The sequence below is a fragment of the Prionailurus bengalensis genome, chromosome B1, assembly GCF_016509475.1.
Source record: "Prionailurus bengalensis isolate Pbe53 chromosome B1, Fcat_Pben_1.1_paternal_pri, whole genome shotgun sequence".
Taxonomy (NCBI): Eukaryota; Metazoa; Chordata; class Mammalia; order Carnivora; family Felidae; genus Prionailurus; species Prionailurus bengalensis.
The window spans coordinates 44878090-44893977 of NC_057344.1; the positions used below are offsets into that span (position 1 = coordinate 44878090).

General features: G+C 55.5%; 1 protein-coding gene across 4 annotated transcripts in view; it reads right to left on the reverse strand.

The window, feature by feature from the left end:
- ADGRA2 (adhesion G protein-coupled receptor A2) overlaps positions 1 to 10760 on the reverse strand; it is a 35315-nt gene extending 24555 nt beyond the window's left edge. The window contains exon 1 of one of the 4 annotated variants that reach the window (XM_043564290.1): positions 10071 to 10760. In XM_043564290.1, the coding sequence (XP_043420225.1) occupies positions 10071 to 10333 (263 nt within the window). In that variant the 5' untranslated portion in view covers positions 10334 to 10760. The remainder of the gene's footprint in view (positions 1 to 10070) is intronic. The other 3 variants (XM_043564286.1, XM_043564282.1, XM_043564281.1) reach the window with 3 other exon arrangements.
- Positions 10761 to 15888: the final 5128 nt, after the last annotated feature.

Below are 15888 nucleotides of genomic sequence, written 5' to 3' on the forward strand. Positions count from 1 at the left end.
GAGGGAGAGGGTATGGTAGGAGAGAGGAACAGGGCTGCTGAATTATCACAAGCCTGTTCATGAAGGGGGAAGCCCGAGAACATTATTTCTCAAACTTGAGCAGAGACCTGTTAAAGGGAGGAAAAAATATCTTCTTTCCTGAGAATATGTCTGAGGATTCTAGTTTGAGAAATATTGACTTTGGAAATGAAAATCTTACACTATGAAAATACCTTCTAATAATTATCTCAAAATTATCTGCAAAGGAATTTTATTTAAATATCATTGAACAGAAAATTAAAAAATAAAGTCCTCCAACTCCCAATCCCCTGAGATTAAAACCTGGGATCCTAATTTGAGAATCCTGTCTAGACAGGTCTAAAGGTGGCGTTGGGGTGCACCCCACATTCTTCAGACTCTTTAGCCTTTAACCTTTGAACACCTTTTGCATACCCCAAATTCTTTAACCCAGAGCTGGTCAATAGAAGTATAGTGTGAGCTGCATACATAATTTCAAATGTTCTAGTAGCCACATTTTTTTAAGTTTAAAAATTAATTCTAATAATATATTTTATTTAACTCAAAGTATTAAAATGTTAGCATTTCAACATGCGATCCATATACAAAATTAGTAATGAGACGTTTTCCTTTTTTCTGTTTTCGGTACTCAGACTTTGGAATCTGCTGCGAGTATTCTACTGTTCCAGCATATCTCAATTCAGATCAGCCATCTTACAGGTGCTCAGGAACCACATGTGGCTAGTGGCTTAACCCTTATCCAGTTTCCTTGTGGCCAGCACCTCCCCAGGAGGAAGTCTGGGTTGCTTGAGAGATACTGAGGAAATTGTGTGTGTGTCGGGGGGAGCGTGTGGGGGCAGAGCAAAGGATTGGGGACCAGCCCAGAGTCAGGTGAGGATGAGCCTATGGCCCAGAAAAGGACCAACTCATCTCTTGGTGTCCTAACCCTCTCTGGCAGGGCCCCCTCTCTCTGAGGCAGCCCCTGTTGTGCTGGGGAGGTGCGGAGGCGGGGGGGGGGGGGTGGGTGGTCAGCTGCAGCCCACGCTTCCGGTTTGACTAGCCCGATGCAAACGCTGTCTTGAAATGAGATACTTTTCTTGTAGCAGAGAACACGTCCCTGATCTCCCCCATACCCACTCTCTATAAGCCATTCATGAAAGCAGGGACACCAGGCAAACAGTGGTTCACCCTTCTCCTCCCATGTGTCTCCTTCTTGCCATATTTCTAGTTCTTGGACAAACTTCAGGCAGATATCTGTATGATCCAAGTCCCCAAATACCCAGAATTGGATCTTTTGGTCTTTGCAACCTAGATGGGGCTGAGGAAATTTTGCTTTGGATCCAGATTATCCAGAGAATGGCTTTGGCTGTGCTTGTTGGTTCAGTTCTCAGGAGGTGCCCTTTGTGAGTCTGGTGGGGTGGAGAGGGCAGTGATTTGGGACAGAAAGTGCTTGGGTCTAGTGTTGTCTTGGGCAAGTAGGAAGCTGGCAGTTAGTAGGGGTCGAAGAAGACACGCATAGCCTCTTCCAATGGGAAGAAGAACGTTCCCACCACGCTAGGCTGTCTCAAGGGGACAGAAACAGGCCAGGCGGCCCCAGCAATCAGGCAGGGAAGGATCGGGAGCCTTGGCCCATGGTTCCATGCAGCCTCACAGACACAGTGCCAGCTTGGGCCCATCTTAACCGCCCTGCCACCCCTACCGGACAGATACTTCCTCAGCCTGCCCCAACCCCTCGCCCTGCAACAGCACAGGGAGCCTGCCGGGTGGATCTCCTTCCCAACCACGCTAGCCCCCCTGCACGGACCTCTGGCTCACCCAACCCGGCCTCTCCAGCTTTTCTTCCCTCCCTTCCCATCTACCACTCCGACATCGTCACATAGTCCCAGGAAGGGGGGCCAGTCCCTGGAGTCCCCTGTTCTCTTACCCTAGGGTCTGAAATCTGGCCAAGGAGAGGGGGCACACTGAGTCTATTCCAGAACTCTCTCCCAGCCAGGGTCCTATTTTAGGGAAGAGGAGCAAGCAGAGTTACCGCTAACGAGGCTGGAGGCCAAGGGAGCGAGTGGCTGGCGTCTACAGAGAGGCCCTGTGGCCTTTGGGCAGCCACAGGAACTCACCAGATCCCAGCCCAACATCAGAGATGACCCCGTAGGGGTCATGTGGGCACCACTCCGTGGGACATGGGGCCAACACATGCCTGAACCAAATTGTTCTCTCAGATGCAGGAAGAGTCATACATGTCATACCCCCCTCCTCCACCGTGTGAGGACCACACGTCTGGACACTTGGGGAATCTGTGCTCTCCAGGGAGTCTGAGCCTGGAATTCAGACCATCCTCAAGGCCCTCGGGGCTCAGGAGGACCTGTCTCCAACATCTGTTGCTGGCACCTTGGCAGTGTCTTAGGGATGCCATCAGTGAGGGATCTCAGGCCCACAGCCACTCTGAACGGTCAAGTGGAACCAGACTCCCAGCTCCTTCTGCGGGCACAGTGCCCAAGGCCTCTGAGCACTTCCAGGGCCCACAAAGATGTCTGAAAACGAAAAAATAATCACTGCCTCTGAAATATAAATGCTATAAAAAGCAAAATTGACATTAACAAACCCTTAACTAAATAACAACCAAATGTCCTACTATGTCGATTAGCAGTGATTGTTATGTTCCTCGCAGGCCGTGGGTGCATTTCAATATGCCTGATATGACAATAGGGTCTCTAAAAGTGACACTGCCTCTGGTCCACAGGCCCTGCCTTGACACATACCCTCAGACGAAAGGCTGCCTTCCTGTGGCTTCCCCTCCTTTCCCTTCTCTTCAGGGCTGCCCTTCATGTCCATGCAGCCTGATTGCAGGGGACTTACATGTTGGAGGAGACATACAGTGCTCCTGAAATTCCCTGCCATCCCCTCCCTTGGCTGGAGGCCTGACTGGAAGGAGACCTAGGTAGGAACTTGCTTCCTCAGGCTGTAGGGGGTTGTGTCTGGATATGGTCTCTGATCTCAGCCTTGAAGCTGAACTGTCCAGGCAAGGGCCTGAGGTCAAGGCTGGGAAAGAAGATAGTCTTGGAATGGCTCCTATGTGTGGGGCCTTCTAGTCTCCTTTTCTCCAACCTATCCTCTGTACAAGGGCACCCTATCCTGGTGGGGAGCAGGCACGACCAAGAAATTGGGGCTGAGATGGGGAGGACTGACTGGAGAAGAGGTGCTACAGGTGCTTGTGGTTGGGTGGTCCGTGTGCCTTGATGGGGGTCTGGGGGCCCTAACACCCTAGCTTGAGCCCATGGAATCGAGTCTGCTATAAGCATTCACACCTAGGCATTCATTCATTTATTCTTCAAATCTACACTAACGCCCATTGTGGGCTCAGCCCCATGTAACACAATAGCAATACAAACATCAATGAGACACGGCGTCTACAATCCTCCATTCATGAAAGGTGGAGGGCCATGTGTCAGACAGGATGCAATGTTTGTGTGTGTGTGTCCCTGGATTTGAAGAAGCTGGGAAGTTACTCCCAGTCCACCTTACGTGCTTCTCCAAATGGCCTAAAATCTCAGCCTGGGGTAGGGGTGGGAGGGGGCATGGTTTTGGGTGAAGAAAGTGGATTTCTTTTCAAATGCTTTTCAAAGACAAATAAACCTGAAAGGATCAATTTGTAATCAGTCATTTTTACCCAAGTACAAATTTGTCCTTTAATCTTTCTACCCCTGAAGTTTTCCTTGGGAGCCCCGAGGCCCCGATCCTGTCCTGCTTTTGTGAGCCGGTATCCAGTCTCCATGATGAGACTGTAAGGCCCCTGAGGTCAGAGACCGGGTCTCTCGCCTCCTGGCACTGGCGCCGGGCTGGTCAACAGCAGGCGCTGGCTGAATGAATGGATGGGTATCCGGAGAGGCAGAGCTCCAGGGAATGTGGGGGTGGTGGATGGACAGAGTTCACGCTGAACCCCGGTTTCCTCCTTCCTCCACTCCCCTCCCCCACCCCCGCCCCGCCCCCTACCGCTCCATCTGGGCAGAGCTCACTCCTGACAGCTTGGAGACAGCTCCCATCCCTCTCCGAGCTAAGCTGGCTCCACAGTATAGCCCTCCTGAGACATCACCCACCCCCACAGGGGTGGCATCGTCCTGAAGCTGTGCGTGGTGCAAGCGAGGGAGAGAAACACCAGGAAGCATACTTTAGACACCACTTTCCCTGGGTCCATCTGATTTCAAATACTCTGTGCAGTGATTCTGTACAGAGGTCCCCTAAGCACACAGGTATTTGCTAGGCTATTATCTACCCTTTAACCCTGGCTCATGTGTCCGTGTGGAGGAAGTGGATTAGTATATCTCCTCTGCCCTGTCCCCGGGGGGGGGGGGGGGGTATGCGGTCTCTGATTTGTCACTATGGGAAGAGGCTGAGAGCAGGAACCCTGGGTCTGGCTCCGAGCTGTGTCATCTTGGGCAGGTCAGCCCCTCTCTGGGGGTTTCTTCTCAGTAAAAGAAGGGTTTGGACAGAAGACTCCCACTCATTATATTTGATGGTTTTTCCCATCCTGAATACTGTGTCTCCTAGAGCCTGAAGTCTGAAGTTTCTGCCTCACCACACAGTTCCCAGCAGGCAAAGAGCCCTGGGTGGGTGGGTGGGGGTGCAGCTCTCGGACCTTCCTTCTCTTTCCAGCTGGGAGATGTCTGGCCCCTCATGGTCAGGCTGTAACTCCCTCCTCAGGCTTCTCTCCACCCCCTTCCCTGTTCCTCTGTGACAGATTGGTTCCCCTGCCCCTCACCTGGCCCCATCCATCTTGCACACCCCTTTGCTCCCCCATCCCGCCTCTCCCCACTCGAAGGGCTGGAGAAGCTGAGTCCTGGGAGGTTGCCTGACTTTGCTACACTCCACAGTTTCTCTGCTCCCCCCACCCCCATCACCAGTCCTAAAAGCAAAGGAATGTTCTGGAGTTTGGGAAGGATGGGGGCCCGCCAGAGGAGGGAGGAAGGGGAGGAGGCAGCTTTGTCCTGTCAGTGTCTGAGCTCTAAATAGAACAGAGCGGCTGGGCTGGGGGAATGAAAATAAACAGCCCCTCCAAGCAGCCCCTTCCTAGCAGTTACCGGACTTGCCTTCTAGTTCCTCAGCCCAGGGCCATTTCCCTCCCCTCTTCTCCCCTGCTCTCTGTCTGGTCCCAGGGAGGAGTTGGTGGGGGGGCTGTCTATACCTTAGAGGGAGTGAGGCATACTGGTTCAGGCTGTGTGGCTTTGGGGAACTCACCTCCCCTCTCTGGGCTTCGGTGAGGAGAGCCCACTGAATGGAAGGATCAGCTCAGATGTGGCTGGAACTTTTTCTCCCTCAGGAAAGGGTTCTTGTCCCAATGATTCTCATGTGGCATAAACTTGGAAACTCTCTCCCTTTAAAAACATGACCCCCAATTTAAGGGTCAATTTATGGTCAGGTTCAAATTACACTGGTTTGCCTGTGCCCTTGGGGGAAATTCTCAGACTCACCCCCAGGACTGGGGATTGCCCACCACCCCATCCCCCAGCACAGAAGGATGATCCATGGTAGTCAGCAGGAAGGGACCTCCTTGGGGATCAGGAGTAGCTGGGTTCATGCACATGTTCTGAGTAGTTCAGGCCAAATTACCCGTTCTGGGTCCTGGAACCACTGGGATGCTGAATTATAGGGGTTGTCTTTGGAGCTCAGTGCGGTGGCCTCTCCAGTCTCCTCGGCGCAATGAGGACTCAACCAGTAAACCCCAGAGGGCTCTGGTCTCCGCCCAGTGCTTGCCCTGAGATGTGAGCAGGGACCCTTACATCTTTCACAAGAGCCCTAAGGGCAAGAGTCCCCAAGACCCCCAGGGAGGGGCTGGCTGCCTCCAGCTTCTCCGGGCAGGTAGTTGGAAAGTCAGGGGGGAACTTGGATTTCTTCTGGGCCCCTCATTTCACACAGGCGGGGTCAGAAGCCCACAAGGGCTTGGTGCAGCTGAGACCCTGCATCAGGAGGGGAAGGTAGTGGGTTGGAGTCTTCTAGCCTCCTCCCACCTTCGGCCCCCAGCCTCTTCCCTCTTTTCTTTCCTTCTTTCTCTCTGCTCTCTCCCCCTCCCCCTCCTCTCCCTCACAAAAGCTCTCTGTACACAGCCACTTCCTCTGGCTGCTGTCTCTGAGCCCAGACCTTATGAGAACCATATGGGGGAAAGAGGGTGGAAGAGAAGGGGGTGGGGAAGCTGTTGAGGGCCCGCCCCTCCAGCCAGCATCTTTCCACTCCCCTCAGGCTCTGCGCACGGGCTGTTGGCACACTTTGCCCCAAACTCCCCCAACTGGATCTTGGTGGCTGGGGTGAGGGGCACTGGGGGGAGGGCCCCGTCCAGAGCTGGGGCTTCAGAGGGAGATCTGTGTTCGAGAACCACTTTCCTGAGACTGGAGCAAGCGCAAGGGCTGTGAAGGGGCCTCCCTTTCCTCCATGCTGCTCCTAAAGACCACCAAACCCATAGCAAAAGGACCCAGCCACCATTAGGTGCGTCTGAATGGCAAATGCCCCTTCTCTTCCATGTGGGTTTTTGACGTGGTGGGCCGCCCCCTGCCCCAGAAACGGGAGGCAAGGCTCGGGTGGTGGAGCAGAGGGGGTGTGTGGGTTCTGGGAGAGTCTGGAGTGACCAGTACCGCGCCTGCCCCCTCCGCACCCAGCCTTGGAATGTTCCCAGGTCAAAAGGGCCAAGGTTCTGCTGGGAAGGAACTGGGTTTTTGAAAGCAGCTTTTGTGTCCGCTGGGTCCCAAATCCAGCCAGGTGAGCACTGAGTCCCTCACCTGAGAGGAATGGAAGGCAGCCCAACCAGCTAATCCTGGCCTCAGTTTGCTCAGCCTGTAAGATGGGAGATGCAGGGCTGGATTTGCTGATCTGCAAGGGCCTTTTCAGTGCAGACGGTCTAGGAATTTATGTGGTGGCTGGAATCCTCTGAGGGGCTGCTCAGATGTCCTGCAAGGTCCTCGCAGCAGATTTCCTTCTGGAGTTATCTGTTATCAGTCCTTTCCTAGAACTCCTTATTATCCCTTCCCCCTCCCTCTCACTCCCAGAGCTGCCAAGCAGAGGGCAGGCCCATCAGCTGCTGCCCAGGAATGGGTGGGGGGTTCACAGGGCTCCTCACATCTCTCCCAGGCTCTCCCCAAAACAAATCACCCACCACACCCCCCACGAGACCTTCCCCCTTGGGGGAGAGCCATAAAGGCTCCTGCTCCGGACAGGAGCCTCGGTGCCCACGGCTGTCCTGTGGACTGAGCTGAGGGGTGGGACCGATGGATCAGGAAGGGAGCCAAGAGTTCTGCTTTCCTGGAATACTCTGCATGAAAATCCATTAGAAGGGAAAAGAGCAAAGGGTGGGGAGAGGGGGCACACGGTCTACAAAAACAGAAGGCAGAAGTTAAGATAATAGGGGTGGAGGTGGAAGGGTTTTCAGTGAGGTAAATAGGGCTGTTCATGGAATTGCCTCAGAACTGCCTGCAAGCTCTCTCTGAGCAGAGACAGGAGGCTTCTTGCACACAGGCACCTGATCTAGTGCTTTCTTTGCCTGAGTAATCCCGGCACTGGTGTCTACCAGGCTTCCCAAGGGGGAGTCCCGGGTCCCCTTGAGCAGGGTGGGGTGTGAGGGCGACTGGAACCTGGTGGCCCATTCTGGGGGGAAACAGGGGAGGAGGGAGGTAAAGCCATGATGCAATAAAAAAAACAAACACAAAAACAAAAAAGCAACAAACATCAGCCTAAGTCCTATTGTTTGTACCAGGTGACAGGCAAAAAGGTGAAAGGAAACAAAAAGAGTAAGGAGGAGGAGTTCGGGAGGGTGTGGAGAAGGTTTCCAAGCTCTTAGCCTCATGCTTTGATGCCAGGCTGAAGCCCCTTCCCAGCCCTGTCTCTCTTCTTCCCTCAAGAGGCATGCTGGGAAGGGATGGGTATGGCTGAGCCCTGAGAAGAGAATCCCTGCCCAGCAACCAGGATCAGGATTATGTGGGGCCTGGAGGGAGAGCCTAAGAAATATGTCCATGGCTGGGATTCAGTCGCACTCTAGGCTGATGGGCCAGTGGGCTCTCAGGGGCTTCTAGGGCCTGCCCTGCCATCACTGTGGGGATGTCCAGCCAGGCTCAGGGGCTGTTCCTATGGAAGGTATCTTAAGCCAGCCAGGTCAGTGGCCTGGGACAAAGAAGAGGCCCTTCCTCTGGGAATGGTTTGTGATGGGAAGGTGAGCTAGCAGTCACGTTTGCTGCTGCCCTGTCACAGTATATTCTCACCAAGAGTTGGCTGTGCCCACTCACTCACTCCTTGCAGTGGCGTCGGTGGGAATTAGCTATGGCTGGAAAGCATTAGTTACCAAATCATTCTAAGATGTACTGCAAAACCACCTTTTAATGTTTTCCCCCTCGTTTCTGCCTTCAGTATGTTAGGATTCCCTAATCCCAACAAGCAGACATATAAGGGGACGGTGTCCCCCATATGTGTGTGAGCACAGCCACAAGAGCCAGTGCACAGACGCACAGAGTCCTCTCTTGAACTGAGTTATCATTGCTCAGCGGGGACTCACACAGACTCCCGCCCAACCATTCCACACAGCAAGCATTTTTCTCCTCCAGAACTGAGTGGGCCGGGGAATGCCCAGGCCTGTCTGGACCCTTCAACACCACTGGACAATCAAAGAGACCAGGAAAGAGCAGCCACAGCTGCCTTCCCAGGCCACGGCCACATCCCAGGGCTGCTGCTGAGACGTGGGAGCCGGCGGACACATTGCCTCCACTCCCCCCAATGCACACACATACACACACGCGCGCGCACACACACACACACACACCCCAGCTGGGGAAAATGCAGGCCAGGCGGCCAACGTCAGAGGCTGACCAGTCGTGTCCTGTCAGGAAGCCGGCAGCCTCTGAACTCACCCAACCAGAGGCATTACTGTATTGTTCTGGACACAATCAGGATAGACCGTGAGCCAGCCCCAACTCTGGGCAAGGGGCGGCGGGGGACGGTTGCCACTGGGGTCAGGAAGCCAGGAAAGGGGAAGCGCATGCAGGTTAGGTCCGGGACAGGAAAGGCATGGGCCGCGGCTAGGGCCGGACCCTCCATTCCACGGCGTGCGTGGAGCTGGGAGCACGTGGTCAGAGCAGGAAATCGCCGCCGCGGGTCGGGGTAGCTAATTCTCCTGCGGTTGTGGGGGCTTCAGGCCCCCATCAAGGAGGCTTGGGGGCGGGTGGTGGTTCGAGCCGCGCTCGTAGCCAGCAAAGTGAGAGCTCGGGAGGGCCCTGGCTGAGAAAGGAAACGGGATGACGGAAGGAGGCTGGGAGGCAGCCGCCTCCCCCTCAGCCAGGTTTCTTTCTTCGCAGTCTTGGAGCGAAGAAGTCAATCGATTAACAGCCAAAGGTCGTGTTGTACCCAGGGGAGGTAAAGGAGAGGGCGGGATGCAGGACCCGGCGCACAGCTCACTTCACCGACGCGCGCGGAGGGAGAGGGGCCAGAGGGCGACCGGGACGCCGGGGTCTCATCCAGGCCAGAAGCGCCGCAATCCCAAGGACAGATTTTCCAAGCCCTCCCTCCCGCCTGTCCCGCGGAGACAGTCTGGAAGCGGGGCTGGCAGGTTCGTGGGGCGGGTGGGGCGCCCCCCACTGGAGGAGCCAGGCCCGCGGGGTGAGCCCGGGAGATTCCTCCAGCCCGGCCGAGGACGCGTCCTCCGAGGTGACGACCACAGCCACCCTTTGGGCCGCGGGTCGATCTTTCCTGAGCCTTCCCCCAGCCCACCCACCTCAGGTCCCCGAAGTCTGCAACACTAGCCCAGACTGGAAAGTCGAGGGGCGTGGGCATCCCGCCAGGGCGCATTCCCCTCACCTGTGCAGGTGAGTGGGCGCCCGCGGTCCCTCTCTCTGGGGCGCAGCCGCCCCCGAAGTCCCCTCCTCCTTCCACACCCCGGAGCCCTAATCCTTCCCGTACTGCTCCAAGCCTCCCTTCACGGCGCCTGGACGCAGGCCTGTCCTAAAGTCTCTGAAGCGGCGGCAACGTCCCGTCCCCCTCTTCCCGCCCCTCCCGTCCTGTCTTCCTTCTCGCCCTCGTCGGGGCTCGGGCCGGCCGAGTAGGGTACTCACAGGGTAACGGTGCCGTTAGGCAGAAGGCCGGGCTCCGGAGGCTCCGGGAGGTCCCCGCCGCCGCACACCACCCTCCTGCGCGCCGGGTTGGGGGCGCCGCCGCTTAGCCCCTTGGGCCGCTCCCCCGAGCATTTGCAGCTGCGGATGGGCACGGGGCAGCCGGGCGCGCCCCGGGTCTCGGGCGCCAGGAGCAGTAGCCACGGCAGCAGTGGCAGCAGCAGGCGCGCTGGCGCCCCCCGCATCCTGCGTCCCGCGGCGCCCATCAGCCCATCGCCCCGCGGGGACCCACAGCGCTGGGGCCCGTCTGCGCGCCGGCCACAGGGACCCGGGCTTGCGGGAGGCGTGCTCAGCGGGGGCCCGGGGCGTCCGAGGGCGGGGCGGGGGGCCCTGGGCGGAGGCAAGCCCCGGGGTCCCCGCCGCCGCGCCCCGGGGGCATGTCCGGCGAGCGCCCCGGCGGGGAGGACGCGGGCGCGGCTGTCAGCGCGGGGCAGGCGGCCCCCGGCGGCGCGGCCCGAGGCTCTGCGCCGTGCTCCCGGGCCGGCTGAGGCCGGACCGCTCCGCGACGCCTGCTCCCTTCTTGCCGGGCCGGGACCTAGCGGATCGCGCCGGGCTCCTGCTGCCGCCGCCGCCGCTGCCTCTCCGTGCCATGGATGGAGGCAGCTCCTGCGCGGCGCCGCTCCCGCCGCCGCCGGCCCCCGCCCGCCCTCCGCGGAGGGCGCCCTCCCCTCGCCGGCTCGCCCGTCCGCGAGGCCCTAGCGCCTCCCGACACGCAGCCAGGCCGCTGCCCTCCTGGGAGCGAGAGCGGGCCGGGCGGCCTGAGGCCCCGTTTGTCCCGCGAGCCCGCCCTGAACCTAGACTTTTTCCCTCCTGCCCCTCTTCTCCGGGCCGGGACTCTTCCTCTCCACACCCCGTCTCGGACCTCAGAGTCAACCACCATCACTTTCCACAAAACCCTCCCTGGCTCAAGCTCATCCAGCTCGCGCCCCCGTGTTCTGGGTCTTTCATTGCCCTGCGGGTTTGGCCGGAGATACCTGGTGCTGCCTGTTTGGGATTGTGATTGAACTTCGTTCACCGTCCTGGGGTCGCTGAGACTCAGCTTCGCTTGGCTCCTGACCTGATGGGCTAGTCTGGAAGCCGGCTCTCCCTCCCACAGACCTAGGAGTCTCAGACCCTCCTCTGACGCCGGTGACCTCACCCAGCGGGGGGTGCTTGTCACTCAGCCAAGGAGGGGTCAAAGGCCAAGGCAACAGGCTAGATCTGGCCTCTTATGTGTGTGCGCGTGTGCGTGTGGGGTGGGGGCACGCGTGTGTGTTTGGGAGGCAGTGGGAATGAGGGAAATGGGAAGAGAAAAAGCAGGGAACCTACCAGGGTGTGGAAAGAGCACTGCACTGTGAGTCAGGAGAGCCTCATTCTAGACAGCTTTATTTGACTTTGAACACAGCCTCTAATATCCTGGAGTATCTCTAGTCTCTGGGGTCAGAATGGGGCTCTGCCTGCCCCCTAGTTTATGAATGTCAGCTGTGGCATTTGAATGAGTGAGTGAGAAAGGGGCACTCAGTTTCCATAGGCAGAGGGCTGGGGGCTTTGGGTAGTGTCTGACCTTGACAACTGGGGATGGAAATGAAAGTTTGACCGAGGGTCTTAGATGCGCTGTAATGCAAGCTGGGAATGGGGCTGGGATCGGAGGGAAAAGGGAAGTGTGGTCCAGTGTGTCTGCTCCCTCAGTTTCTCCACAAAGTGGCCGTACCTGCCACTTAATAGACCCTTTGCTGCTGAGGAGCAGGCTGCCTGGGTTGGGGGATCCATGGGCAGGAGTCCTGTTCTTCATCTTTTACTGTGTCACCTAAGAAGGTCGCCATCTGCCGCCTTCCTTCTGTCTCTTGGCCTTGTTGGTGTGTGTGGCACCTTTTCCAGCACTGTGGCCTTTCATCCAGTCTCCCACCTCTCTTTGCGGGGAAGCGCCTTCTCTTCCTGGCCCCCAGTGGCAGACACTGGGCCCAGACACTGGCTTCTTCACTTTCCCTCTCTGGCTCCACCAGTCTCTCCAGGCCGCAGGCTCTGGTTCCTTCAACTTCCAAAGATAAATAAATAGTGATTGCAAATGGAGTAAGAGAGAAGGGGCACCGACTCCCCAGCAGGAGCCCTCTGCGGGGCGGCAGGCAGGCTGAGACCGCATTCCTTTGGAAGGGTCGAGATAGAGCCACGGCCACAGGCACGGTCTGCCATTCAACTCTCCTGCTCCCAGGCAAGGAAAACTTCTCAGAGAGGAGGAGGAGAGGGCTCTGGCCTGGGTCACACGGCTTCTTTTGTCAATTCCTTTTGCTAAACGAAGACAGTCAGAAGTCTGGACGGGAGTTGCTCTGTGACATGAACTCTCTGAGGCTGTACAGAGAGTGACATTTAGGCCACGTGACATTTAATAAGGCAGAGCTTCCCCACAGGTGGGACCGAGGTGCCTCACGGGGGCATTTATAAAATGCTGTCCTGTCCTGCTTGGCATCACGTTTGACTTCCATACCCGCCCAGAGGAGGTGAATGGGGGCAGGAGTCTACTTTCCCATTTACAAGTGTGGATGAGGAAACTGAGTCACAAGCAGTAAACGGCCAGGCCTGGGAAGTTACCCTCTGACTGCTTTTCAGGTGCTCTTTCCTCTGAACCGCTCAAAGCTTTTCCCACAGGATGCTTCCTGGTTTAGCTGTTCTCAGAGGTGCAGGGTGGGATGAATGAGTGGCCTACATGAAAATCTTTTTGTTTCAAAGTTTGTTTGGGACAGAAGGAGAACTCACACTTAGTCCCAATCTCCAGAAGTCTGGCTAGGGAGTTTGGCCAATTCAATACACCCGGATGGTGTGATGAACTCTTTAATGGGATAGGGATAAGATACCATGATAATAGAGAGGAGGCTGAATTGATCCTACCGAAGCAAGAGAGAGAGGGAGCTTACCAAAAGTTTTAGTCCCATTTAGGGGAGACGTGTAACCCACCTGACTCTACTAAACCATAATTATTCCCTAAGGGTCTGGGGCTCACATCTGCTCTGTCGCTCTCAAAAGAAGTTTGCCTTTGCTAGGTTCTAGCTGCTAGCCAACCTCTCTGTGCCCCCAGCTTCGATGCTGATCCAGTCCTCCTTGTCAAGGGGTAGCTGGGGCCTCTTGACATGGGTCACCCCACGGGAGACCAGCCCCTCCATTTGGAGCAGCAGTGAGTGGAAGATGGGGTGACGGTCAGTGTCCCCTCCATCAGAGACTGGAGTAGACCAGAGCCACCACAGGGGGACCTGCACAGAAGGACACCTAACATCTCCTGAGTGCTTATTATGTGCCAGGCACTTGTTGACTACATTAAAAAAAAATTTTTTTAATGTTTATTTATTTTTTTTGAGAGAGAGACAGAAACAAAGTGTGAGCAGGGGAGGGCAGAGAGAGAGAGGGGGGACACAGAATCCAAAGTAGGCTCCAGTCTCTGAGCTGTCAGCACAGAGCCCAATGTGGGGCTCGAACTCACAAGCTGTGAGATCGTGACCTGAGCCGCAGTCAGACACTTAACTGACTGAGCCACCCAGGTGCCCTGCTTGTTGACTACATTTTACAAGAATTAGCTCCTTTAGGCCTCCCAACACGGTGAGGATGTTTTAGCAGAGAACTGAGGTGTGAAGAGGCACCTTAATAGTCCAAAGGATACAAGCGAGTAAGTGATAGAAATAGGGTTTGAACCCAGGCACTCTGGGCTCCAGAGTCCAAATTTTAAACCACCATGGTGTATAATTTCTGGAGAGGAGAAGGGCTCTCAACAGTTCCCCCCACATTTTACTTCCTGTGAGGCTTTCTCATTTTTTTTCAATTGTTTTCTTTTTTTTTTTTAATATGAAATTTATCATCAAGAGGTTTTCTCATTTTGATTCCCTGGCCCTTTCAGAGCTGAACCTCTGTAGATGTCCACTCCCACACCATAGCTGGTAGTGGACCCAGGACTCCTATTCTAACAGACTCAGGGAAGGCAGAGACTGTCCAAAGCAGTCTCCCTGCTCAGCTAGAAGAGAGTTAGAGGTGAATAAAGACCGTAACACGTGTAGACTCTGAGCCGGCAGGAGCTAGGGTTCCCAGCTCCATGTGCTACTCTGTCCTCACCTCTATTGTGTGGGGACCCCCTCCTGGATGTTCACCTTTGAATTCTTAGGTTTTATAACTCCCTCTGTGCCTTGTGGCCTTTCAGCGGCAGGATCCCAACACAGACCCAGGAGGACAGTACATGAGATAATGGCCCATAATTGGGTCGATATGTCACTTTTCTCCAGGGTTCCACCAGCTTAGACAGACGCAATGAAGGCACAGAGCCCGTGACACCCCCATTCTCCCACCTCCCTCCCAGGAGGGCTGTGCCAGGCAGTCCTCTGGGCTCTCTGTCCCTCTTCCCTGTCCTGTACCTTCCTCTGGGGACTGGGCTGAGCTGCCTGTCCTGATGGAACATTCACACCGAGTATTTGTGAGACGGAAATGCTCGTGCCCCAACCAGAAGGAATGGATAAGACTTGGGAGAAGCCACCCAGATAGATACTTGGGCCTGCAAGGGCTACCCATTGGTGATCAGATGTTACCACACGTTAGGGATCTGTGTATGATTTCGGTACTCCTGCAGGAAGTGGTCATGATCTCTGTCTCTATTCAGATTGGACTCACCCTTTAAAGTAAAATCTACTCGCCTTCTCTCAGATGATGGACTGGCTCCTGCATTTTGAGAACAGTGGCTAAGAGCATGGGCTCTGCAGCTGGATTCAAATCCTGGCTCTCTGTTTTATGGCTCATGAGACTTTGGGCAAATCACTTAATTTACCTAGGCCTCAGTTTTCCCATCTGTGAAATGGGAGATAAACAATAGTGTCCCCCTCATCATTGTAATGATGATGTCAGTTGTGTATAAATGATGCCATGTGGTATAATCCAAAAATATACTTCGTCCTGGCTTCTGACCCAGAACCCCTCATACCCTTGGCATTTCCTCAGGGATAGGAGTGTCTTTCCTTATTCATAAGGAGCCTCTTGGATCACACCTGAATTTCTGCTAATGCTGACTGAGGGTGGGAATCTGAGGTAGCCTCCTGAGAGAAGGCTGTCTCCCGAGAGAACTAGTGGTTGGAGGGTTGGAAATTTCAGTGCCACCGGCCTCTGCCTCTGGGAAAGGGGTAGGTAGGGGTGCTGGAGATTGAGGTCTATAAAGACTCCAACAATGAGGGGCGCCTGGGTGGCTCAGTCAGTTAAGGGGTCTGACCTCAGCTCAGGTCATGATCTCACGGTTCATGAGTTCAAGCCCCACATCAGGCTCTGTGCTGGTGGCGCAGAGCCTGCTTGGGATTCTCTCTCTCTCTCTTTCTCTCCCTCCATCCTTTTCCCACTGGCACTCTCTCTCTGTCTCAAAATAAATACATAAACTTAAAAAAAAAAAAAACGCCAGCAGTGAGATTCATGCTTCCAGGTTGGTGAACACAGCAAGGTGCTGGCAGGGCCACACACCTGGGGAGGGCAAGGGAACTTCGCCTCCTCTCCCCGTACCTTGTCCTATGCATCTCTTCCATTTGGCTGTTCCCGAGTTGCATCCTTAAAAATAAGCCAGCAAAGGTAATTAAAGTGTCTCCCCGGGTGCTGTGAGCCATCCCAGCAAGTTACCGAAACTGAACAAGAGGTCATGGGAAGCTCCGATTTACAGCCAGTCAGTCGGAAGTATGGGTGGCCCAAGACTCCCAACTGACATCTGAAGTGGGGAGACTGAGCCCTCACCCTGTGGGGTTTGCACTGTTTCTGCGACCGGAGAGTCGATGGATGT